This window comes from Eutrema salsugineum, unplaced genomic scaffold, assembly GCF_000478725.1.
Source record: "Eutrema salsugineum unplaced genomic scaffold, Eutsalg1_0 scaffold_10, whole genome shotgun sequence".
In the NCBI taxonomy this organism is placed as follows: domain Eukaryota; kingdom Viridiplantae; phylum Streptophyta; class Magnoliopsida; order Brassicales; family Brassicaceae; genus Eutrema; species Eutrema salsugineum.
The window spans coordinates 5,654,316-5,680,075 of NW_006256908.1; the positions used below are offsets into that span (position 1 = coordinate 5,654,316).

Below are 25,760 nucleotides of genomic sequence, written 5' to 3' on the forward strand. Positions count from 1 at the left end.
TGTGAGTGTTCGTCTTCTTCTTCATTTGTGTGTGCGTTTCCTTGGTTTAGTGAAATTTTTGCTTTGCTTGTCTTTGAATCGTTTTGGAAGTCCCTGGCTAATTTTTTCAAGGTCTGGCTAAATGTAGGATGCGCTGCGGCATGTGTTTGCTAGTAGAATCGCCGAGATAAAATTTCTCACTTGAGTGACGTGGGGAACTTCAGCTTTTATGCATGCCAATCTAAATAGATTATTTCGATCTGAAGTTGCTTAACATTTACGTTTCTTAGTTACTACCTCACATGTGAGGAAGGAAGTCATCTAAAACTCTCCTGTTTTTCCTTTTAAGAAGAAACTTACCCTCGTCTGTGAGGAAGCCGGAAGGAGTTCTCTAAAACTTTCCTTTTTTTCCTTTTTTGTCTTCCACGTTTGTGACTAAAAAAAAAGTCGAATTTGAGTATCTATTGGCTATATAACAATATATATATAACACAATATAACAAATATATATATATATATATATAGGTGTGCTCCAAATTAAACTTAGACCACTTAGTGCCATAGTATTTAATTAGCCCGTTTTTCTAGAATTAAACTTGATGTTAACTTTGTAAACTCGTTCCCTTTAGTATGAATAATACATCACACTCGTATATTAGTATAAATGGAACTTCACTTGATAATTTGGATGTCAATTTTTTTTTTTAAGAAATGAGAGAAATGATAGGTGTCAGATGTACAAAACCAAATGATTCCATCCAAAACTTGTTTCAGTTTTTGTTGTTGGTTAGAATACAAAAGTGTATTTTCCTGAATACTAAGATAACCTTGACTGACCAGCCATTAGACCACCTAGTGCAAATTGTAAACTTACAAGGTTATTTTTACTTTCAACCTTACTTTGAGCTTGATTTTAGTTATCGTATTCAGTGGGCTTGAAGTTTAGTGGTTAGACCGCACGGTTTACATTATAAACCAGGTTTTATTACCAAGGCTCAATTAAAGAAGAAAAACTATGAACCGGTCGCTCTTTTCTACTAAATCCTGGCGGCCGACGCTTAAGCCTCCGTCCAGAGATCGCGTCTCCATCGCTCCGTCTACCATCTCTAATTCCCTCATCGCTTTGAACCGGTCGCTCTTCGCTCTCTTCTTGTGATGGCTTTGAGCTTACTCATTCCCAAGTAATTCTTCATTTTAACAAAGCAAATTTTTTCAATGTTTTGTCTGCGCTAAAACGTACTTCTCTCAATAGAGCCACTAATCATAAATTATTTCTAAGTTATACACACCTATGACCTAACTCTGAAATGAGTGAATGATTTCCCAAGAACTCTAAGAACAAAGTATGAGCACTACATTATACCTATATAATATTTTCATCCTTATTCATAGAAAGTATGCTCTTTTTGGTGAACCAATACCACATTACTATATTTTCATCCTTATTCATAGAGATAATTTAAGCAGGCAGACCTTCACTATCTTTCCAAAAGGTTCTCGAGTAGTGGAGGAATCTACCAATGTTTCAAAACAAAACAACTTACTTTCCTTTAACTAAAATAATATATCAAAGTAAAAGGCAACGTAAATGAGCCAAACACTAAATAAATACTATTATAAACAAACATATAAAACGTGTTCAGTGGCGAAATGGAATATAATTGAAATGTGAAATGTGAAATGTGAAATGCGATGATAGATATCCTTCTTTTGGGGATTGATAAGTCATTCTACTTATATTTGTATCTACCATCTGATACATTAAAATATTTGTTCCCGAATCTTCGGAACTTTTTCTCAGAATACTAACTTTTACCTTTATATATTGTTGCTAAAAGTTTGATCAATATTTTTTTTGGTATGAATTATAAGTTAGTAAAGAGAAGACAACGGTAGATACACTAGCGAATGTTAAAAAAATTCGATGCTTAATAAGAATTGAAGTATACATCTCTTTGTCTTCCTTTTAAAGATGTAAGAACTCAATTTCAGATTGAAGTGATATGAACCTCAATACGAACCTTCTTAGTTATAGCTTTTTCAGTTCTTTATTGACAGGTTTGGTTTGCGAATATGAATTATAATAGTGTTGAATATGCATTAGTGATGCACTAATACGGAAATCTATTTGAATTGTAGATGTCCATGGGTACGTCTTAATTATGTATCAATAAATATTATAGGTTTTTCAGAGAAACTAATAGAGTTAATACAAAAAAAGTCTAAAAACTAAGATGCTCAAGCTTTTACGTAAGAGTAAATTCAAAAAACTATTGCTGATCATGCACATATGACATATCTCCAATCTTTTTACTTTTGAACCAAATACCAGGCTTAACGTAAACAAATTTTAAAGCCTATCATTTAGTAGGATCTCATCCGTCCGTCCTTTGCTTTTCCTCAGCCTCAGATTCCATTGAAATTTTCCATTCTGCTTTCACCGGAAAGGGTTTGGACATTATGATGGCTGAAAAGAATAGAGAGACGTACAGAAAGTCTGTGCGCTTGTTTATTGACTTCTTCTTGCGAAATTACATGTCTTCCAGAAGCTTATATAGGCAGGTGATTAGTCTTATGATGAAGGATATTTTTCATGGATCTGCCAACCTCCAGCTTCTATTGTTGACATTATAAAACATATTTCAGCAATTTACCTCAAGGATGACAGTGCAGATTGCTCTTTGCTGGTATATATATTGCATTGTCGCCCTTCAGAGACTTGTTGATTTTAAACAGGTACATATTATCACTTGATTATGTGTCACAGATAAGTGATACTCAGATGCATGGTACAATGCTCAAGCATGTATCGGTTTTTAAGTGTGAAGGAGAAGAATGTTGCTGGTGAGTGGTGACGACTGTGTTCCGTCTTCTGAAGCTAAGGATGAGTTGATTCCTGGAAAAAATGTGGGAGAGCGACATCACTTGAAATCCGTTGATGAAAAGCTTGTTGGGGTAATCAAAGGAGCTAAATCTCATCGAGTTTACATGTAAGAAGTTAGCATTTTGTTTGGATGTGCATAACATGAAGTTTGAAGCAGAGTTAGAATTCTATAATTCAGGAAATCATAATTCCATAAATCAGAAGCGTCAAGAGACGAGATGTTTTCTGCTAGAAGTGTGTATTGTTAAATTTTTTGGTCGCAAGGCATATGGAAAAGGACTGGAAGCAGTATTTGGCCAAAATGCTTGAAGCAGTAGAGCATCACGTAAGAGTTTCATTTTGTTTTGTTCTGCAGGTTGCTCAACGGATAGGAGTGAAGGTCTGAGGCAGAGCATCAGAGAAATGATTCAGCTTCATATGCAACCTGTTTTAACCATTTTGGTGCAAGAAACCATTTTGTATGACTAATGTTATCAAACAATGAAGTTGGATTGAAACTTGCTGTAACACTTGCCATTAAAAATTCAATGCTTTGACAGTATAACTTGTTCTTCAAAAAAGCATGTGTTTCTTCACATGAAAAAATAAAAATAAATTTATTTCTAAGAACCCTATGATAGGATTCAGGGTTGGAGGCAGAAAAAAACATAAGGTTCTTCACAATTTAGTTATAAAAAAAAATTAATAAAATAATCTTAAAAACCTCATCATGAATTCGGGGTTGGAGGTGTTCTAAATTTCAAACTCGTTTAACTACTCTTGATGGTTCTAGAAATACGATGGCTTAGTTTTGAAATCACATAGATAAAAGAAGAACACTTCGAATTTCTGTGCTGAAGAAAAGTATTCAGGTTTTACCCTAAGGACTCATACACTTATTTTTTGGACTATTCCAAAAAAATCAGCCAAATTGCAGTTGAATGGCAGTTGAATTCTTCTTTTATTTGTATATGTTTTCTATCCAAAATAAGTTTTACAAGAGAGTTTTTCTTTTTTCTTCTTTTTCTTTAAAAAGTTTTTATGTTGGTGGTTGTTATTAATTGGATCCGAAGTCTTGTAATTATACTAGTTTTTTTAATTTCTTTTGAACATTTTGTAATTACACTAGTTGCCATGCATATATAACAGTTTTTATCGAGTTTCCTAGTGTATGTATGCATATTAAATTTTTATATGGTTCTCTCATGCAACCTTCATGGTTCATCGAGACTTAGGGAAAAAACGAAAGTCTATCAACAAACTAGTCCAAATACTTAGAGACTCGAGACTTAAGTTGAGAATGAGATTAAACGCAGAAAGATCCTCCTTGTTTAAAAACACAGCAAGATCATCATTGTTCAAAAATACAGAAAGATGATGCCATGGTTTCTCTCATGCAACATTCGTATCTAACAAATTAGTTTGGTTTGAACCCATTGTTGATTTTGTTTTGGGTCATTTTGGTTCATACCAAAAGTTGACCAGTTAATATACTATATACTAAAAGAAAGTTAAAAATTAAGTTTTATTTGCCACATCAGCAATTATTTCCTGTATTACCCCTATTCTCCTTTGATCTCATTACAACTTGTCCCTGCAAGCAAAAGAATAAGCCGACAGCAGTATTTAATGCTCGTCAGTGAGGGTCAAATAGCCTTGTGCAAAAAGATTTGATAAACCAGATTAATGTGCGGTGCAAAACAAAGAAGAACATTGGTAAGGGTGTGTACATTTCTTGAAACGGTTAACTAAGTTATCATTGACGAATTTATCTAAAAAATAAACATTAACACTAAAAACATATCAGAAAGTTGTAATCTATCATTAACAATGACAGGTGGTTACTTGTAATATATCATTAACAATATATGGTTAACATTTATACCTAATCCCTAAACACTAAACCATTACCACAAAAATGTAAACCCTAATCTATGAATGGTGAACCCTAACATAATCAGTATAAATCATATCCCCAAACAATTATCATTACTCTTTGACGGTAAACCTGAACTTAAAACAAGGTTTGTTAACAAGTACATCGTTAACGAAGTTATCCATAAGAGTAAAATAATAGATTACCGTAAAAGATATACATATAAAAAGTAAACCTAAACAGTAAACCCTAAACCCTAAAAGAAAACCCTAAAAATTAACCTTAAAACCATTACCATTGAAATCTAAAACCTAATGTATGATTGCTGAACCCTAACATCATCATAAACCATAACCCTATCCTCATACCACTAACCAATTACTTCAACGGTAAACTCTAACTTAAAAAATGGTGGATAACTCGTTTATGTTAACATAGTTATCAGAAGATGTTAAAAGATGAACAAATAAAACTTTACCTTGCATTATTAATAATAAATCTCTAATTTTCGTTAACTAATCTGAAATCGTTAACTATATTCGCGACATAAACTTTTACTCGATAACATACATATCATATGTCTTGATTTAGCTAAAAAGTACAAAATGTTAATAATCCATCAGTGAATATGCCTAAAAACAAAATCTAATCTTCCAAAGGGAAACCCTAAAGAATAAACCAAACCACGTAAACTTATCGTTAACATTTATACCTAATCCGTAAACACTAAACCATTACTACAAAAATCTAAACCCTAACCTATGAATGGTGAACCCTAACATAATCAGTATAAAACATATCCCCAAACAATTAACCTTACTCTTTGACGGTAAACCTGAACTTAAAACAAGGGGTCGTTAGCAAGTACATCGTTAACAAAGTTATCCATCAGAGTAAAATAATAGATTACTGTAAAAGCTATACATATAAAAAGTAAACCTAAACAGTAAACCCTAAACCCTAAATAATAAACCCTAAACAATAAACCTTAAAATCATTACCACTGAAATCGAAAACCTAATGTATGATTGTTGAACCCTAACATCATCATAAACCCTAACTCTATCCCCATATCACTAATCAATTACTTCAACGTAAACCCTAACTTTAAAAATGGTGGATAACTCGTTTATGTCAACATAGTTATCAGAAGGTGTGAAAAGATGAACAAATAAAACTTTACTTTGCATCGTTAACAATAAAACTCTAATTTTTGTTAACTAATTTAAAAATCATTAACTATATTCGCGACATAAACTTTACTTGATAACATACATATTATATGTCTTGATTTAGCTAAAGAGTAAAAAATGCTACTAATCCCTTGGTGAATATCCTAAAAACAAAACTTAATCTTCCAAAGGGAAACCCTAAGGAATAGACCCAACCACATAAGCCTATCGTTTACATTCTAAGAGATAACAATTATGTTGTAAAACAATGATAAATGTAATAAATTAAACTGGAAAGTAGTCATAAACCAAAAAACATTATGATAATGATGTTAACAGCGTATATTTATTCTTCTTCATTGATTGCTAGACGGAAAGATACAAAAGAGTCAGTAACCAAGTTAACAATATAAAATTGGTTTGAGGCGATTTATCCTAAGAAAAAGTTTCACTCAACGAAGAAATATTTTCTTTCTCTCTAATCTGTCATTTTTTTTTATCTTATTTGTTTTGAAAACCACAAACAGTTGCATATAAGAGAGATAAAACTATTTACTAACACATTTTCCTTATTTTTGGCTCCACTCAATGAGAGAGAAGATAGATGAAAGGATAATAGCAATAGGGGTTTAATGGGAAATTGTCAATGAACAGATGCATTTGAATAATGCTGGATCTGAAGAGTTAATTTCCATAATATTATTTGGTATCTACTCATAATACTCTTTTATTTTTCTGGATAAATGATTTACTCCCATTTTCTTAAAAAAATAGGAAGATTAATTGCACCAAAAAATAAAAACTTGTGAGTATTATTGTCACGGTTATTTGGGCCAACCAAATAACTGGGCCGAGCCTAAAGATCTACCATTTTATTTATTTAGTTATATATCAACCTTTTTTCCATTTGTTATTGTGGATTTAGAATCTGACCTAGAAGCAAAGGTAATTAGGGTTTTGTGCTTCTTCTCTCTGAGATCGGGTAATTGTTGATCATCTGGTGGAGATGTCATCCAAAGTGAGTGCAATGAAGACGCCATCGTCGTCCCTGATTACGTTACTTCCCGAAGACGTCATTATTGACATCTTAGCACGTGTACAGAGATGCGATTATCCAACACTCTCCCTCGTTTCTAAGCACTTCCGATCAATCGTTGAGTCCTCTGAGATATACGCGAGAAGATCCTTGTTGGGTTGCACCGAAAACTGTCTATATGTTGTCCTCTATGACACAGAAACACGCCATGAACGTTTGTATATTCTCCGCCAGATAGGCAACCGCAACCGCAATCGCCAATTGCTCCTTCTCTCTTCGCTTCCCGCTATGCATTATTGTAGAAGCTTTTTCGCAGTGGGTCCGAGGATATACATGTTTGGTGGGAACCCGAAGGATATTACGTTAAGCATCGACTGCAGATCTCACACGGTGCAAACCCTCCCAAGCATGCCTGTGCCCATGTCTAATACAATCGCTGGCATCATTGAAGGGAGAATCTACGTAATTGGAGATTATGAATCGAAGAAGGTGATGTTGGTGTTCAATACAGAAACACAAATGTGGGAGCATGAGATTGTAAAGATAGACACTGAGCTACGCTCCATGTGGAAGTGGTCGTATGGTTGTGTGGTGATGGCTGATAAGCTGTACATGAGGGATGATAAGCACAGCTTTATTTACGTCCCAAAGAAGAGTAAATGAGAAATGGACCATATGCTGAATTCTAAGGCTTAGGTGAATGCGTGTGTTGTTGATGACGTATTGTACTACCACGATACGGACGAGAACAAGATAAAAGCGTATAATCCAAAGCAAAAGTGTTGGAGTGTGGTGAAAGGTTTGGAAGATTTGTTTCTTGACAGGACAATTGTTTCAATGACTGTGAGTTATGGTAAGAAACTGGTTTTGTTTCTTCCTAAAAGATTCTCTTTGAAGATTTGTTGTGCGGAGATTTCTGTGGAAACACACCGAGGAGAGATTTGGGGTAAAGTTGAGTGGTGTGCTCATGTTTTGACTGGTGTGACTTTGTACTGGAATAATAAAGCTTTAGCTGTTGTAGTTTGATAAAAGAACTCTTTCTTCGTATAACTTGTAGTTTAAGTTACTCTTTTGGCAATAATGGTTCACTTGTTCATTAACTGATTAGTTCCACACCAACTACGAAATATCATCATTTTCATTAGAAACAAATTGATCAGAATTGAAAAACATATATAGACTTCTCGGTTTTTGATTTCATTCTTTTCATTCTTCACATTTCGGATTTCAACGAAACTTAAATAGAATTTTTAGTGAGAGCTTTGCATTTAGAACCTCTATAAATTAATACTCGATAAATTAATAATCACTATAAATTAATAAATTTATCCATCAAATTCGATAAGATAATAAGATAATAATTTTTTTTGAAACCCTTATGTAAATACATGATCCCAACAAAAAAATAAATTAATAATTATATAAATTTATGCAAATATATGTAAATTTAATATTCTAAAATATGACTAATGTGTTTGTTTTTAGTTAAAGTTGAAATCTCATTGGTTCGCATCTCTCTAATTATTATATCAGTAGTTCTTATTGCTGTTTTACTATATACATTCAAAATTTATGATATATTTTGATGTGATAATTTATTTTTTTATATGTAAATATTTTTAAATGTATTGCAGTGTTATCTTTAATTTTATCATCAATAATACTGATAGTAGTCATAGTTTTTTTTTATAACTTTTAAACTTATGAATATGTATATTTTTATATAGACAATCTAATATGGTGAAAACTATTTTATTGTGATAGTTATGACTTTTTATCATAATTTATATTATGAGATTCGTTAAAATTTTAAAATATAACATTATTCCAAATGATTTTTAAAAAATTATATAAGTAAAGCAAATTTTCTTTATAGATAAATTAATATCACGATAAATTAATAAAATATCATGATCCCAACATTATTTATTTGTAGAGGTTTTACTGTATTTTTAGTTTCATAGACTTCAAGCAAAGCTTGCTACGATTTTTGCTTCATAAGCCTTCCATAAGTACACATTGCGGTCAAGGTACAGTAAAAAAATCCCCTCAAAAAAATATCCCAAACAAATTAGAATCAATCAAAGCATCAGAATCAGATTTTACAGTGGAAAACCGCAGAGAAAACGAAGAAGAAGTTGAAGATAACCAAATTTTTGTGGTGGCTGTCATATTCTTTACCAATTCAAATAACTTCTTGTTTTGAAACAAGGAAACGTAAGTGCAAGTGTGTGATGTCGTGATGTTTACACTATTTATTTTAAAAACAGGGATACCCAGATTTGTGCTAAAACTATATACTTTAGAGATGCAACGGCATAATAGAAGTGAAAAGCATAAAGTAAAGAGACATAGACATTTGTTAACGAGGTTCAGTTTGAACCTACATCCCGGGACCTTGTCTGGAATCGATTCACTAGAAAAAGTCGCAACCTACAATTGCTATATGACACCCACACCAATCTTTTCTAGATTTACAATCTCTATAGCCACTACCACCTATTCTGTTTTTCAATAGGTATAGCTCTAAAACACAAACCACCCTTAGATCTTACAATTTCTTCTGGTGGGACAACACCACACACACAACGTGTGCCTCTCGTAATAGAACTCAAGATGTGTATTTTTCTTTAGATTGCACCCTCTTTGAGCTCATCCAAAACCCTAGTCAAACCTTGACTTTTGTGTGAGTCTTTCTCCTCTTACCACGTCAACACTTGACACGTCAGCTATCGTTTTAGCTTTAGGCATCCACGCTTCCTATTCCACCACTGCAGAGTGCAGACTCTCCGACACAGATGGTTCTACGTCTCTGCTGCGTTGCACATTTGCTTCTTGTTCCACTCTAGGTAGTCTTCAAATGTGCTTCCTGCTGCTTTTGAACACAGACCTTCTCATTTGATATGAATGCATATATGTTGCTCTCTGAAGCAACTCCTTATGTCCTGCAAACCAGGGCTTGATCTTCACTCAGCTTCTATATTAACTCTGGTTTGAACAACCGTAGTATGACCTTTTACACACACGTACTAAATATCCTCATAAATAAACATACAGATCATCCTTTGCTTCATGTACTGGTTTTGCTTCACTCTGTCGTAGTACGTATAGCCCTTGGACAGCTCTGTCTCTTCTATTATATCTCAGAAACTGTGACACTTCATGTACTGACTTCATCATTGTTGTTGCCAAGAACCACAACCCTTATCTTGATAACTTGAGGTTCTACAAACCAGTTACGACAACACTTTGAACCACAGCCTCTTTTACCTCGTCCATTTACCATGGTCCATTGCATCTCTTGGATTTTTTTTTAAGGCTTTATTTTCCTTCCTCCTCTGGTCTTAAGAGATGAATCACCCATCTCAAAACCGGTATAAACTCCCGATTCTAGAGCAAAGTGATTGCTTCCAAAAACATTTCCTTGCACATCTTCATTAGCCAATGAATCTGCTTGAGGAGGAGTTGAGATCATTACCAAATTAGGAGGAGTACCAAATGAAGAATTTTCCACGGTGATGGGAGAAGTGCGTCTCGACACATTAGTGTTTGAAACGTTCTCAATTGGGGTAGCCATTTTCGTGGCTATTGTTGGTGTAGTAGTGATGGCGTTTACGAAGGCAGTAGTATCAGTTTTGATCTGAGTTGGCGTTGATGGCTCTGCCTCACCAAATGATGCGACTGAAGTAACTGTGGCTGTAGTAGAATCAGCAATATTAGTGACTGAGGGAGATCCTTGTGCTATTTTATTGGTTGCGAGTAAGAGGCATCTAGATTCCTTATGGCCTAATTGACCACATCTCTCAAACTTGTAGTTTAAGTTACTCTCTTGTTGGCAATACTGGCTCACTTTTTCAATGACGGATTAGTTCCACACCAACTGCGAAATATCATCATTTTCATTAGAAACAAATTGATCAGAATTGAAAAACATATATAGACTTCTGGGTTCTTGATTTCTTTCTTTTCATTTTTCACATTTAGGATTTTAACGAATTTTAGGTGAGAGCTTCACATCTTTTAACATTTTAGTTTCATAGACTTCAAGCAAAGCTTGTTACGGTTTTTGCTTCATAAGCCTTTCCATAAGTACACCTTGTGGTCAAGTTACAGTAAATAAAATCCCCACAAAAAATATCCCAAAGAAATTAGAATCAATCAAAGCATCAGAATCAGAGTTTACAGTGGAAAACCGCAGAGTAAACAAAGAAGAAGTTGAAGATAACCAATTTCTTGATAACCAGTTCAAGTAACTTCTTGTTTTGAAACAAGAAAACGTAAGTGCAAGTGTGTGATGTCGTGATGTTTACACTATTTATGAAAAAACTTCGCGTCGTTTAACTCTTCCAAAAAAAGTCGTTTCTCATCTTTTCAAATTTTAGACAAAAAAAAAAACAAAATCTTGTTTCGTCTTCTTTAAGGTTGTCTTGTATGTTCGTTCGTTCATGGTGGATCTCTGTTTTTGTGACAGGAAATAGAGATTTTGAAAATTGGATGAAGACTATGGAGTTTGACTGCAAGAAAATATCTGCTGCAATTCGCAACATTCACGAAGATCAAAAAGAGCAACTTTTTTTTCTGGATCTGTTGTGATTCATTCGCTTGTTGGGATTTTGGTAGAGCGATGATAAAATTTCCAAAATGATTCTGTAAAGAAAAAACACCAAACTTAGTTTTATTGATCTTTAAAATTGGATCTTGAGTGTTTTGAGTGTTAGAGGAGACATATATACCAATCATTTAGTGTTTTTGGATCAAAGTGTTTGATTATCATTTACTCGAAGCAGGATCATGAATAGCTCTTTTCTTTAACAGGTTCTCTCTCAAACTCAGAGTGAAAGAATTGTTTACAGTATACATATTATGCCATGGTTTCTCTCATGCAACATTCATGGTTCATCGAGACTTAAGAAAAAAAAGATAGTCTATGACAAACTATTCCAAAAACATAGCGAGATCGATCCTCCTTGTTCAAAAATACAGAAAGATCATGCCATGGCTTCTCTCATGCAACATTCGTATCTAGTTGGTTTGAAAACCATTGTTGTTTTTATTTGGTTAAATGATTTACTCCCATTTAAAAAAAAATTAGGAAGATTAATTGCACCAAAAAACCTTGTACGTGCGTATTGGCACGGTCTTTTCGACCGACCAAATAACTGAGCCGAGCCTGAAGATCTACCGTTTTATTTAGTTATATATACTGTATTAATCTTTTTTCCATTTGTTATTGTGAGTTTAGAATCTAACCTAGAAGCAAAGGTAATTAGGGTTTTGTGCTTTTTCTTTCTGAGGTCGGGTGATTGTTGATCATCTGGTGGAGATGTCATCCAAAATTAGTGCAAAGAAGAAGACGCCATCGTCGTCTCTGATTACGTTACTTCCCGAAGACGTCATCATTGACATCTTAGCACGTCTACCGAGATGCGACTATCCAACACTCTCTCGTTTCAAAGCACTTTCGATCACTCGTTACGTCCCGTGAACTATACGCGAGACGATCGTTGCTGGGCTGCACCGAACACTGTCTCTATGCTCTCCTCTTTAACCGAGAAACCAAGGATTTTCGTTTGAATATTCTCCGCAGGAGAGCCAACGGCAATCGCCACTTCGTCCTTATCCCTTCGCTTCCCGCTATGCCTTACCGTGGAAGCTTTGTCGCGGTGGGTCCAAGGATATATATGTTTGGTGGGGACCAGAAGAATATGGCTTTAAGCATTGACTGCAGATCTCACACGGTGCAAACCCTCCCCAGTATGCCTGTGCCCATGTCTTGTTCATTCGCTAACATCATCGATGAGAGAATCTACGTAATTGGATATCGCGATAATGATAGATGGAAGAAGGTGATGGTGGTGTTCAATACAGCAACACAAATGTGGGAGCATGAGATTATAAAGATAGACTTTGGCCTAGGCTACAAGTGGCTTGGTTGTGTGGTGATGGCTGAAAAGATTTACATGAGGGATTATTATAAGAGCTTTGTTTACGACCCAAAGGAAAGTAAATGGGAAACGGACGAGATGTTGAATTCTAAACAGTGGATGTATGCGTGTGTAGTTGATGACGTATTGTACTACCACTATCAGCACGAGAACGAGATAAGAGCGTATGATCCAAAGCAAAGGTGTTGGAGAGTGGTGAAAGGTTTGAAAGAGTTGTTTTCTAAGAGGATAAGATTGTCAAGTACTGTGAGTTACGGTGGGAAACTGATTTTGTTTTTTTCTAAAGTGTTCAGGAATAAACCAATAGAAATTTTCTGTGTGGAGATTTCATTGGAAAGACATCAAAGAGGAGAGATTTGGGGTAAAGTTGAGTCGTGTGATCATGTTTTGACTGCTGTGAATTTTGACTGGAATAAAGCTTTAGCTGTTGTAGTTTGATAAAAGAACTCTTTCTTCATATAACTTTTTTTTTTGCTAAAAGGTTAATTTATATATCTGATAATGTTGATACAAAGCACACGTGCCATACAGTGCTTTTTCCGCTACTCCTAATACATACTTATGATAGATAATACTAGTTAGTAAATATAAAATACACGGGTTAAGCAGTTTGGAGAGAAATTGCAGAAGTAGAATTACTCCCTAGAAGCATTTGTGGAGAGATTTGTGAACGTTGCGTTATCCAAAACCAAGTAGAGAGATAAGTGTCACTCTCGTGATCTGAGTGAGGAGAAGCAGCTGCGTCTCGATCCAAACCGGCCAGGTTGGCTCTAATGATATGATCAATGTCGTGAAGAAGGGAAGTGTAAGGGCGGGATTCATTATGGTGAAGCCTGATGAGAACGTAACCTAAGTAAACCGGTGTTGACTAGGTCAAATATAGAGAATAGAGGTTTATATCCCCACCTCTTCACGTTCCTTAGTTGTAGATTTAGTAGTTAGTTTTTTTTATTTCTATTAGTATTTATAGGCATCGTAAAACATGTAATCAAGGAAGAGAAAATTGAGAAAACTTGTTCAAAAGTCTTTGGGACCTACCAGCTTTAGCGATCTCACTTGCATCTGCTGATTGAAGTGAAATGTTGCTTATTCCTTGCAGAGTGCAACGTTTTCCTTCCCACTCGAACTCCATGGTTTGGTTTTTCCAGTCACAAACTGTTGGGCCTAAATTTTGTAACCATTGAATTCCCAAGACTAGGTCAAGGCCCACTAATGGTAGTGCTTTCAGCGTCACTGAAATTGTTAGAGCACTCTCAACGGTGGGATGAGGGGAGGATGTAATTATTTTTAGGATTTAAAAAAAATGATTAAAAGGATAATAAAGGCTGAGCCGTTCCTAATTTTAGAGTTTTAGGAAACTGGATTGAGCCTCAGTCGTGGCGCCATATGATTGGTTGCTTATTTATATATATATATATATATATATTTTTTTTAATCAAAGACTCTGCTTAAGAGAGAGTCTTCAAATGTTTAAAGAGAGAAAAATTCTATCTCCTTTCTTCGATGATATCGACAATTTGCAGAACCTTCCTCCGGCGATCGACAACGGCGACCGAAGCTCCCTTCTTTTCCGGCGTTCCGACGGTCCGACAACGACGACAACGGTGGATTCTTCTAATCGGAAACTTATAAACGTGAACAGTTTAGTGACTTGATTCAGGGCTTTCATTCATTGGATTATTAAAGAGGTAAAACTATTTCTTTGATTCATTGGCTTTGTTGGTAAAGAATTAGGCATGTGTTTGATTGATTTAGTGTAAATTGTGTGTGTGTCTGGTAAATTTTTTGGTGAGGCAAAGTTCAGAATTTCTCCACAAAACTTGCCGCTTGAGTTAATGAGAATTAAGCATAGATTGATTTAGGTGGCTTTTGTTGTTTGTGATGGATGATGTTCGATGGTTTGTGACTGATGATTAGACAAGAAATCAATGGTCTGTTTTTGTTAGGTTTGCATTAGAGAGTGATCAATGCAAAGAAGAACAAACTTTATGTCATGTTGTGTTGAATGATAGTAGAGTTATGTGTGGTGGTTTAACTAGTTTCACAATCAATGCTAACAATCGTCAAAGAGCTACAAAAAAAAGAGCTTATATTGAGAGAGATCGGGAACAAGGTCATATCCGTTTATGGAACGACTATTTCATGGAAGATTCAACATATCCACCCTATATGTTCCGCCGTCGTTTCAGAATGACCAAACCTCTTTTCATGCGTATTGTTGATGGCTTTTCTACTCATGTTCCATTCTTTCAACAAAGAAGAGATGCAACCGGAAGATCCGGTCTCTCTGCACTACAAAAATCAACAGCAGCCATTCGTATGATGGCATATGGTTGTGCGGCTGATGCGGTCGATGAATACCTCCGGTTTGGTGAAGACGAACAGAACTTCACATGTGGATATGACGTATTCTACCAATATACCTTCAAATCTCACCAATATTATGGCCATCCGTAATTCAGTTCATTCTCAAAATACCCATGATCGATTACAAGAAGATTTACTTGAACATATATGGAATAAGTTTGGTTAATCAACATCTAATTTTTTACGGTGTTTTATATTTGCATATTTCTATTTAAGTTGGTTTTATGTAATGTTTGTTTAAATTTGAAATTAATAAAATTGTTTGTATTCATCAATAATTCTATTTTAACAATTATAATTAAAAAAAAAAACACATTTTTTTTAGAACCCTTTATTACATACTACCATTGGAGGTTTAAATTTGGTAAAGATGTAATTAAGGTTCTAAAACCAACAAAATAATTAAAACCATTAAAATATAGAATTAGAGCCCCTTATTACATCTTACTAGATGAATACCCGTGTATATACACGGGTTTTTTTTCAATTAATATTTTATAAGTTAATGTATTAACTATTTTGTTTTTTTTTACCGTGCACTCCATTAGTAGACTCCATGGTCCTTTCGTTCAACACATCTAGTATGTTCTTAGTTTCTTCAACAATTCGACCATTTTTAACTCTTCCATTTTCCTTTTTTGTGATTCTTTCTTGAGCTTTCTCTGTGCATTTCTTCTCAGACTTACAACTCTCTAATTCTCCCATATCCTTCACCAATTCTAGTTTCAATTTAGCAATTTTTATTTACAAATTATTTCAAAAAAACATTCATTTGCAATTCGTTTGTCGCTTTCTTTTGCTGATTGTCTTTCTCTCTCATCTCCTCATTTTCTCCATTTCCCTCACTCTCAAAACTCCAAATGTTCTTTCTAAACTGATCCCTAACTCTCTTCTCATTCTCAGCTCTTGCTTTCCTAAAACTCTATGCTTCCTCCTCATAACTCTCAAACCTCTAACAAGTGATGCTTCATATAAAAGAATTGTCTAAATAACTGAGTTAGAACTAACAAATTAATATAATTATGATAGAGAATGAACCAGAAGAGAAAGTAAAAATTAATTTACGTACGTACCGAACATAGTGGAGGATAATTCAAAGCGAATTTCATATTCATTTTGACAGATATAAAGTTTTTGCCTGTTTTGAGTTGTGGACATGTTTTTTTTTTTTTTTTTTGCTTTTACCAAAAGATATGTGAAACACATAATAAATAAATCCAACTTCAAGAATTAAAAATTAATCTGAGTAGAAGTTTGACAATCAAATAAGAATTTGAATTTTTTTTTTGGCTGATGTGTCAAAATTATAGATGCTGATGTGTCAAGATTGTGAGACACAACTCAACTTTTATATAATAAATTGTTGAGGGTGCTCTTACCTCTCCCATCGTGAATGGAACATCTTTGTATTGGCCGTGACATTGAAGTGGAGAGCCATTGGACACTCGAACAGCAAATGGTGTGGTTCGTGTGAATTGTAGATTGAGTCTCCTGGCCGCTTTGTCACTGATGAAATTATGTGTTGATCCGCTATCCACCAGAGCTATCACGTTTTGTATATTCACCATGGCAGAGATTCGCAAGGTCTCTGGTGCGTTCCAACCGGTCAGAGCATACAACGAGATCTGGGGTGTCTCTGCTTCATCATCATCTGTCTCGTTTTTCCTTTCCTTTATCAGCAATTGGGATTGACGGCACTTATGACTGGGCGTGTAACGCTCGTCGCAGCTGAAACACAATCCCAAACTATCGCTTCTTTTTAATTTCTTCCCAGCTCAGTTTCTTTGGAGCTACGGTTGAGATTTCCCGAGTGGTTCTTGGTGTGAAATTGTGTGGTGGTGAACTGGAGAGACTCGAACCCTTCTTTTGTTTTTGCAGCTGCTCGTCACGCATCCTTGCAAGTCCGATCACATCTTTCAGCGATTTTGGTTTAAACATTCGTATGGGATCAGCGATGGTGGGATTTAAACCACCTAGGTACGTACCCACAAGAGCTCTCTGAGTCCAGCCTTCTACTTTGTTTCGCAAGCGTTCAAATTCTCGCTGGTATTCACGGAGTGTGCCCGTCTGTTGAATTTTTGACAATGCCTCATCAAAATTATCACCTTCTGTTGGACCGAAACGAGCCCACATCTCCTCTTCAAACACTGCCCATGTCACTTCGATCTGATCTTCTCCGAGAGCCTTCGATGTGGCCTACCACCATTCATTGGCTTCACCTTCAAGATGATAGGACGCGTACTGCACTCGCTGCTCAAGAGGCGTATCCTGATAAGAAAAGTACTGTTTCACCTTGCTGATCCAAGCCGTCGGATCTCCGCCGCTAAACTGTGGAAATTGTAGTTTCACAGGACGTTGTTGTGGAGCGAAAGGATTTGTGGTCTGGTCGGTTCGTGGTGGTGTGGTAGGTCCCAAAGACTTTTGAACAAGTTTTCTCAATTTTCTCTTCCTTGATTACATCTTTTACGATGCCTATAAATACTAATAGAAATAAAAAAACTAATTACTAAATCTACAACTAAGAAACGTGAAGAGGTGGGGATATAAACCTCTATTCTCTATATTTGACCTAGTCAACACCGGTTTACTTAGGTTAGGTTCTCATCAAAGCCTGGCATTCCTTTGTTTCCATATGAAGTAGATGGCTGCTTGTCTTTACCTCAATCCCGAATTCATCATGTACACATGACTTCTCTGAGGAAGAACTCGTCTCAGCTGAGGAGATTGACATATGTATATCACTCATAGGTAAAACTGACTATTTATTTTTTCTAAGCTAAACCGTTCTTCATAAAGTTTTGTTATGCACTAACTGTTTATTTAACCACACACATACCAGGGGAAAATCTGATCGACCGTTTATATGACAACCCCGTGCCAGACCCAATGTTACAACCAGTAAGACAGGAATGAGAAACAATGCAGCCCACTTCTGTACCTGCCGATAAAGGCAAAGGATTGATGGCAGTTGGAACCATGCAGACCCGTGAAGTGGGATCTTCCTCAAGGCGCCTACAAGAATTGTTACCAGCTAACACGCTGCCTACAAGCACGATAACCCTTAACCCCCATGTGTTACACTCTACTCAAGATGTTTTTACTGGTTTACAGATAATAGAGATCGTACGGTCCGTAGAGGAAGTGTGAGCCCATACTAAAACATCTTCAAAGTTGGGAGGGGGAGACAAGCGAGCATTGTTTATGAGAAATGCCATATTCCTGAAGAGTAGTCGCAATCGAAAAAAAGATGGCTCCTTGTCTCATTGGCGGTACTGCAAAGCTTTGATGAGAACCCCAAGATCGCAATCTATCTCTGGTGGGAAGTCTATCCCATATCGAAACCCAAACCATGAAGGAAAATTTGGGAATGGCCCAAGAAACCAAACAGATTTTTTCCAGGACACTAGCGAAGCCATCGGGTGAAGAGCTTTCCAAGTAAGCTTAGAAGAAAATTTCTTCAGCGATGAACCAGCAGATGTGGACCAAAGAAAAGTATCATTTCTTTGAGTAAGAACCGGTATTGAAGCAGGTAGACACTCTTTGAGAAAAAGGGTAATAGGATGCCTCCCTCTTGGAAGAATCCATCGGTGATCTAAAGTAACTCTCTTCTTCATATAACTTTAGTTTAAGTTACTCTTTTGTTGGCAATAATGGCTCACTTGTTCATTCACTGATTAGTTCCAGAACAACTGCGAAATATCATCATTTTCATTAGAATCAAATTGTTCAGAATTGAAAAACATATACAGACTTCTCAGTTCTTGATTTCATTCTTTTAATTTTTCACATTTCGGATTTTAACAAAATTTTAATAGAATTTTTTGTGAGAGCTTTGCATATTTACTTATTCTACAAGCCAATAATATCATCACACGTGGCTTATGAAACTCTGTATGGATCGGTCCATAAGGGCATGTCCAATGGAGGTCCATGGCCCGAATCCATAGGTAGAATTTGGTCCAAAAATAAAAAACAATTGGGCTTTAAACGAGGGACGCCCCTTGTATAAGTGTTTTTAGGGTCGCCCCTTATGCGACGTGGCAAGTGAAGATTGGCCCATTTTTTTAACATTCTCTCTCATGTGGAGAAAAATTTCCCGAGAGTTCCCATTTTGTTTTGTTCTTGTTTTTATCAGCAAAATTTTTTCTTCCACCGGCGATCAATTTCTGCGAGTTCGAAGACGATTTCGTTGCTTTTGGTGAAGGCTTTCATCATCTCGAAGTCTCGGTAAGGTATGTTGTGTTAATTTTTCGAATTTGTGTGAGATTTTTGGTGTTTGGCGTTCGAAATTAGGGATTAGGGTTTGTAAAAAAATTTAGGCGTTTTCGTTTTAATCGATATTATGATGACTGTTTTGACTAACAATCTACTGTATTAGATGTTTAGACATGATTGAAGTCGAAATTGTTATAGATTGCATGAATTTTTTTCTTGAATCGGTTTTGCGAAGTTCATCAATTTTTTTTGAAATGATGAATGATGAATGATTTCATCGATGAATGATCGGCTTTCAAAGTTTGAAATGGATTGTTAAAAATTCAAAGTTTGAAATGAATGGTCGAAATTGTTATAGATTGCATGAATTTTTTTTTTTGAAATGATGAATGATCGGTTTTGCGAAGTTCTTTGAGTTTAGGATGACATCGCAAGTTTTGTGTGTTTCTTTGATCCTTCTTCTTTCATTAATGTTTTCTTCTTTGTGTGTATTCTCTAATGAATTTTTCTTTGATGTGTTATGTGAGGTAAACCGTTGGAACAAAGAGAGAAGCCAGCTTGTCAAGCATCGATGCAGTGTCACCGAACCAAGGTACATTTTTAGAACTTGTTAGCTGTATAGTTAGGTTGATGGCCGTATAGTTAGCTTTATAGTTAGATTGATGGTTATTTGTGTTAAATGCTTGATTAAATGGTGGTTGATGTGTTTGGTTAGGTGTCCAATCTTGGTTATCAATGCTTTGCTTGGTAGGTGTTTAGGTTTGTGGTAATAATAACTACCGATCAATGTTTATCAGTGATGACTAAAATAAAAGACTTAAGATTTAAAAGACTTGAAGATGAGATGACAAAATTTTAAAAGACTTCAATATTAAAAGCTGTCAATATTAAAAGACAACAAAATTAAAAGACTTCAACCTAACAAACCGATAATAAAAGTATCCAAAACACTCTTAATAAAACTTCAACCTAACTCTTGCTTCTTTCTCTCATAACTCTTGCTTTTTCTCTTCATTCTTGCTTCTTTCTCATAACTCTTTCTTCTTTCTCTTAACTCTTGCTTTTTTCTCATAACTCTTTCTTATTTCTCATACCTTTTGCTTCTTTCTCATAACTCTTTCTTCTTTCTCATAACTCTTGCTTGTTTCTCTATCTGTTTCCTTCGCACATCTTCTATCAAAACTCAACGACCATAAAAAGCTTCTTTCCTTATCTGAAACCCTTCAAACACTCTTTATTTCCTACTCCTTTAAATCGCATTAACTGTAAAATTCTTTCTATGGATTCTACAAACCCAAACCCTTCAAACATGCCAAGCTTTGTCAATCTCCTAACTAGTCAACTAAACCCACATACCATTGAGCTTGGATCATCAGAACTACCTCGGTTTAGTAGCCAGTGTTCTGATGATCCAGGTCCACCAACTGAAGACCTCAAAGAAAGGAGGAAGTGGAGTCCTAAGGAGGACCTAGTGCTGATCAGTGTTTGGCTCAACACAAGCAAAGATGCAGTCGTCGGAAACGAGCAGAAGGCTGGAGCATTTTGGAAAAGAATACAGACGTATTATAACAACAGTCACCAGCTGCTTGGTGAGAAACCGAGAGAGTGGAAACCTCTCAAACAATGGTGGAGCAGGATTAATGAGCTTGTTTGCAAGTTTGTTGATCGCCTCTCCACAGAAGTTCCTTTCTTTCAGCAATGAAGAAATGCTGCCGGGAGGTTTGGTCTATCTGGACTACAAAAGTGTACGGCTGCAATTCGTATGATGGCTTATGGTTGTGCGGCTGACGCGGTTGATGAATACCTCCGGCTTGGTGCGAGTACTGCGATTTCATGCCTGGAAAATTTTACAACAGCAATAATAGATTTGTTCGGAGATGAGTACTTAAGAAGACCAACAGCAGACGATCTTCAACGACTACTCGATAATGGCGAGTCGCGCGGGTTTCCCGGGATGATAGGAAGCATCGATTGTATGCATTGGGAGTGGAAGAATTGTCCTACTGCTTGGAAAGGACAATATACTCGTGGTTCAGGAAAACCAACAATTGTCTTAGAAGATGTCGCATCACAGGATCTTTGGATATGGCATGCATTTTTTGGACCTCCGAGTACATTAAACGATATCAATGTTCTAGATCGTTCACCTGTCTTTGATGATATTTTGCAAGGACGAGCTCCAAAATTTAACTACTTCGTCAACGGACACGAGTATCATCTGGCGTACTATCTCACAGACGGCATTTATCCGAAATGGACTACTTTTGTCAAATCTATTCTACTCCCTCAAGATCCAAAAGCATCAAAATTTGCTACATGTCAAGAATCTGCCAGAAAAGATGTTGAGCGTGCGTTTGGAGTTTTGCAAGCTCGATTTGCAATTGTCAAAAACCCAGCTCTTATTTAGGATAAAGCAAAAATTGGAAGGATTATGAGATCATGTATCATCCTACACAATATGATAGTAGAAGACGAACGAAATGGATACACTCTGGCTGATGTTTCACAATTTGAACAAGGAGAAGGAAGCAGAACTTCACATGTAGATTCGTCATACTCTACAGAAAGGGCCACAAATATCGGAAATTTGATCGGCAGAAGAACTCGACTTCATGACCGAGAAACACATGACCAATTACAAAAAGATTTAATTGAGCATATCTGGCCTAAAGTTGGCAATTCTACGGTTATAACTAAACGTTTTATGATTTCAAAATCTATATTTCATATGTTTGTTATTTTATGTAATGAAATTTGTCTTTTGATTTAATAAAATATAATATTTTATTTTAGTTATTAATAAAATTATTTATGTTAGAAAGAAGTAATTCATAAACAAAAATTAAAAAAAAAAATTTAAGGACTCCTAAAAGGAGCTCACAATTGGAAAACCAAATCCAAAAAGGGTTTTTAACTTTAATTAAATTCTAAATTTATATTATAATAATTTTAAGGGATCTTTAAGGAATCCCGACCAATCCATAGAAAATGGGCCTTTTTTGATTTATTTAAAACCCAAATATTGGTTTAGAAATCCTTAACAAACCCTTATAAAACTTCAATGGACATGCTCTACTATTTTTGCTTCATAAACTTTTCCATAAGTACACATTGCGGTCAAGGGACAGTAAAAAAAATCCCCACAAAAATATATCCCAAAGAAATTAGAATCAATCAAAGCATCAGAATCAGATTTTACAGTGGAAACCCGCAGAGAAAACGGAGAAGAAGTTTTAGATAACCAAATTGTTGTGGTGGCTGTAATCTTGATTACCACCAATTCAAGTAACTTCTTGTTTTGAAACAAGGAAAAGTAAGTGCAAGGGTGTGATGTCGTGATGTTTACACTCTTCATTTAAAAAACTATGCGTCGTTTAACTCTATCGAAAAACAACGCCCACTTGAAAGAGGAAATCGCCGGAGCTTTCAGCCTTTTTTTTTTGCTTTTTTATCTATCTGTTTTCCGATTGTTGAAACAGACCACTTTTGTCATATGGCAGTCTCGTTCCTTCGTTTTTCAATTCCTTCCCGGGTCCTCTGGTATCCAACCCGAATCATTCGGGTCACACCGGCTTTAGTACGATTCTCTTCCTCCGCCGCATTTCAGCAATCTACTTCCCTCTCACCGTCTCCTTCAAATAACTCCGGCCAACTTCTCGCCGATAAATGGGAATCATATCGGAAGAAAAAGGTCGTCATTCGGATTGGGTATGTTGGTACCGATTACAGAGGTATGATTTTTAGTTCCCTATTGAACTTTGATTCTCAATAGAGCCATTCTTCTGTACTCCAAAATTGTGATTTTGTTCTTCATTTCAGGATTGCAAATTCAAAGAGACGATCCTGCTCTGAAAAGTAAGTTTTTTTAGTTCTCTCTTTTGTCTCCATCTTAAAAAGTTTTGATTTTTCCAATACAAAGTTGCAAGTTTTTACATTCGATAGTGAATCTCATCCTAAACCATAAACCCTTATTCTTCTAAGGGACCTTGGAAATCTCTGTAAGAATATATTCTTCTGTTGAGTGTTATGCTAAATTAACGAATCTTTGAAAATGTAGCAATTGAGGGTGAATTGGAGGTTGCTATATACAAGGCTGGTGGGATACTAGATAGTAACTTTGGTGATCTTCATAAGATTGGTTGGGCTAGAAGTAGCCGAACCGATAAAGGAGTAAGCTTTTAACTTCTTCTTTTTTTCCACTTATGGTGATCTTCTTCTTATGTAGATATTCACTGTTTGTGTCTTTGATTGTTGTTTGATGTTTTAAACTTGTTCTAGGTTCATTCTTTGGCAACGACAATATCGCTGAAAATGGAGATCCCTGATACTGCGTGGAAGGATGATCCTCAGGGCACTGTTCTTGCTAAGTGTATTAGCAAACATCTTCCTGAGAATATCAGAGTCTTCAGCGTTTTACCGTCACAAAGGTGAGTGAGGATTTTGATCATTTCCTGAAGTTGGGGCAATATGATTCCTAATGTTTGAAAAGTTGGAAAAGATATTTTGAAATAGATTGGACACTCTTGACTTATGTTAGGTGCTCTCTTTTACGCTTGTCGTTTTAAAATTTAAAGATTTGCATCTTAACAGGAGATTTGATCCTCGAAGGGAGTGTACGCTGCGTATGTATTCTTACCTCCTTCCTGTTGGTGTTATTGGGGTCAAGAATAGCTTTACCTCAGATGAGATTGATGATCACATTTCGGATTTCAACGAAATTTTAAAGGAATTTGAGGTGAGTGAGCTTTGCATTATTTCTTTGGTTTCAGAGGTTTCAAGCAAAGCTTGTTATGGTTTTTGCTTCATTGGCACTGGTCTTTCTTGTAGGGTGACTATCCTTTCCATAACTACACACAGAGGTCAAAGTACAGGAAGAAAGCCAAACAAAAACTAACCCAAAGAAACGGACGCCCTCCAAAGAAACCAAAATTCGAAGCTTCAGTATCAGAGTATACAGAGGAAAACTGCAGAGGAAATGAAGAAGAAGTTGAAGGAGAAGAAGCAGATGGTGAATCTAATGAAGAAGTTCCCGAGTCTGATAATACTCAGGCGTACATTCGTGCAAAATGGCTACACGAGCCAGACGAAACAGATAAGTTGAGCGCAGCTCATTTCAGAAAAGTGTTTCGTTGTCGTTGTGGAAAGCTGGAGACTTCACTAGGATTCTGCTTTGTCGAAATCTCCATATGGGGCGAGTCATTCATGTTACATCAGGTTAATATACATAATCGATATAAAAACGATGTTCTTGCAGGAACTTGGATTGATAACTAAAATAGTGTTTTCGTAAACATATAATGGAAGTTAGATACGGAAGATGATTGGAACAGCCGTGGCAGTGAAGAGAGAGCTGCTTCCTAGAGACATCATAAGACTATCTCTGAACAAGTTCACAAGAATCGTTCTGCCTCTTGCTCCATCTGAAGTACTGATCTTGAGAGGAAACAGTTTCGAAGTGCTTAAATCTCCTGGAAAATTCAAGAGGCCGGAGGTTAAAGCAATGAGCGAATCAGAAGAAGTGGAAAAAGAAGTGGATGAGTTTTACAGAAGAGTGATGGTTCCACAGGTGAGTAGATTCTTGGATGCAGAGAAAGCTCCATGGGAAGAGTGGCTGGAGCATTTGGAGAGGAACGATGGTTTGATTGATGAGCAACTGGAAAATGTAAGAAGAGGTTGGGAGGAGTGGAAAGCGAAGCCACGGATTATGACGAGGAAGACAGAAGAAGATGATGAAGAGTTGGGTTCTGTTTCTGTATCTGTTCATCAAGCTCTGCATTAGTCACATCTATATTTATGCAATTTTCGACAAAATATCTTATGATTATTGTTTCATTCACATTGAATCTGAGAAAATCTAAAATTTTCTGCATTTCACCTCTTTCGAGTTTAAACATAGATAGATCATTCCATGGTTTCTCTTTTTTTTTTTTTTTTTTGAATTTGGCATGATCTTTATGTGTTAAGTCTCAAAAAGATCATGCCGTGATTTCTCTCTTGCAACAAACTAGTTTCCATATTGAAACATCTGATAGTAGGAGTTGCCACTCCTTCTAAGCTGGGCCTAATTAATAGTTGTACAAGATACAATAGCCACGTTTGGATATCCAATCAGGTTCGGTTAGGATAATTCCGGTTTTCAGATTTTCGGTTTTCAGATTTAACTTGTTTGGATGTTTTTGAAATTTCGGTTTAAATTCGGTAATTTCCGATCAGATTCGGGTATCCAAAAAATAATAAAAACTAAATAAAAATTAATTAAAATTAAATAAAATTGACTAAATTTAAATAAAATTTGATAAAACTTAAT

At 35.8% G+C, this 25,760-nt stretch overlaps 3 protein-coding genes and 2 pseudogenes across 3 annotated transcripts; all 5 read left to right on the plus strand.

Annotated features, from left to right (window-relative positions):
- The first annotated feature begins 6,896 nt into the window (after nucleotides 1–6,896).
- Nucleotides 6,897–7,589, plus strand: LOC18026604 (F-box/kelch-repeat protein At4g38940). Its single transcript, XM_024148325.1, has one exon. It carries the CDS (start codon nucleotides 6,897–6,899, stop codon nucleotides 7,587–7,589), a length of 693 nt encoding a protein of 230 aa, XP_024004093.1.
- A 4,332-nt stretch (nucleotides 7,590–11,921) lies between these two features.
- LOC18026605 lies at nucleotides 11,922–13,309 on the plus strand (annotated as a pseudogene).
- Nucleotides 13,310–20,762: 7,453 nt separating this feature from the next.
- On the plus strand, nucleotides 20,763–21,155 carry LOC112081563 (glutathione S-transferase T3-like). The gene has a single exon (XM_024148327.1). It carries the CDS (start codon nucleotides 20,763–20,765, stop codon nucleotides 21,153–21,155), a length of 393 nt encoding a protein of 130 aa, XP_024004095.1.
- Nucleotides 21,065–22,069, plus strand: LOC112081564 (annotated as a pseudogene).
- A 769-nt stretch (nucleotides 22,070–22,838) lies between these two features.
- On the plus strand, nucleotides 22,839–25,329 carry LOC18026607 (putative tRNA pseudouridine synthase). Its single transcript, XM_006410069.2, has 7 exons — nucleotides 22,839–23,184; nucleotides 23,273–23,308; nucleotides 23,511–23,623; nucleotides 23,732–23,880; nucleotides 24,044–24,188; nucleotides 24,281–24,667; nucleotides 24,762–25,329. The coding sequence occupies exons 1-7, from the start codon at nucleotides 22,947–22,949 to the stop codon at nucleotides 25,230–25,232; spliced, it is 1,539 nt and encodes a 512-aa protein (XP_006410132.1). The 5' UTR covers nucleotides 22,839–22,946; the 3' UTR covers nucleotides 25,233–25,329.
- The last annotated feature ends 431 nt before the right edge of the window (nucleotides 25,330–25,760 follow it).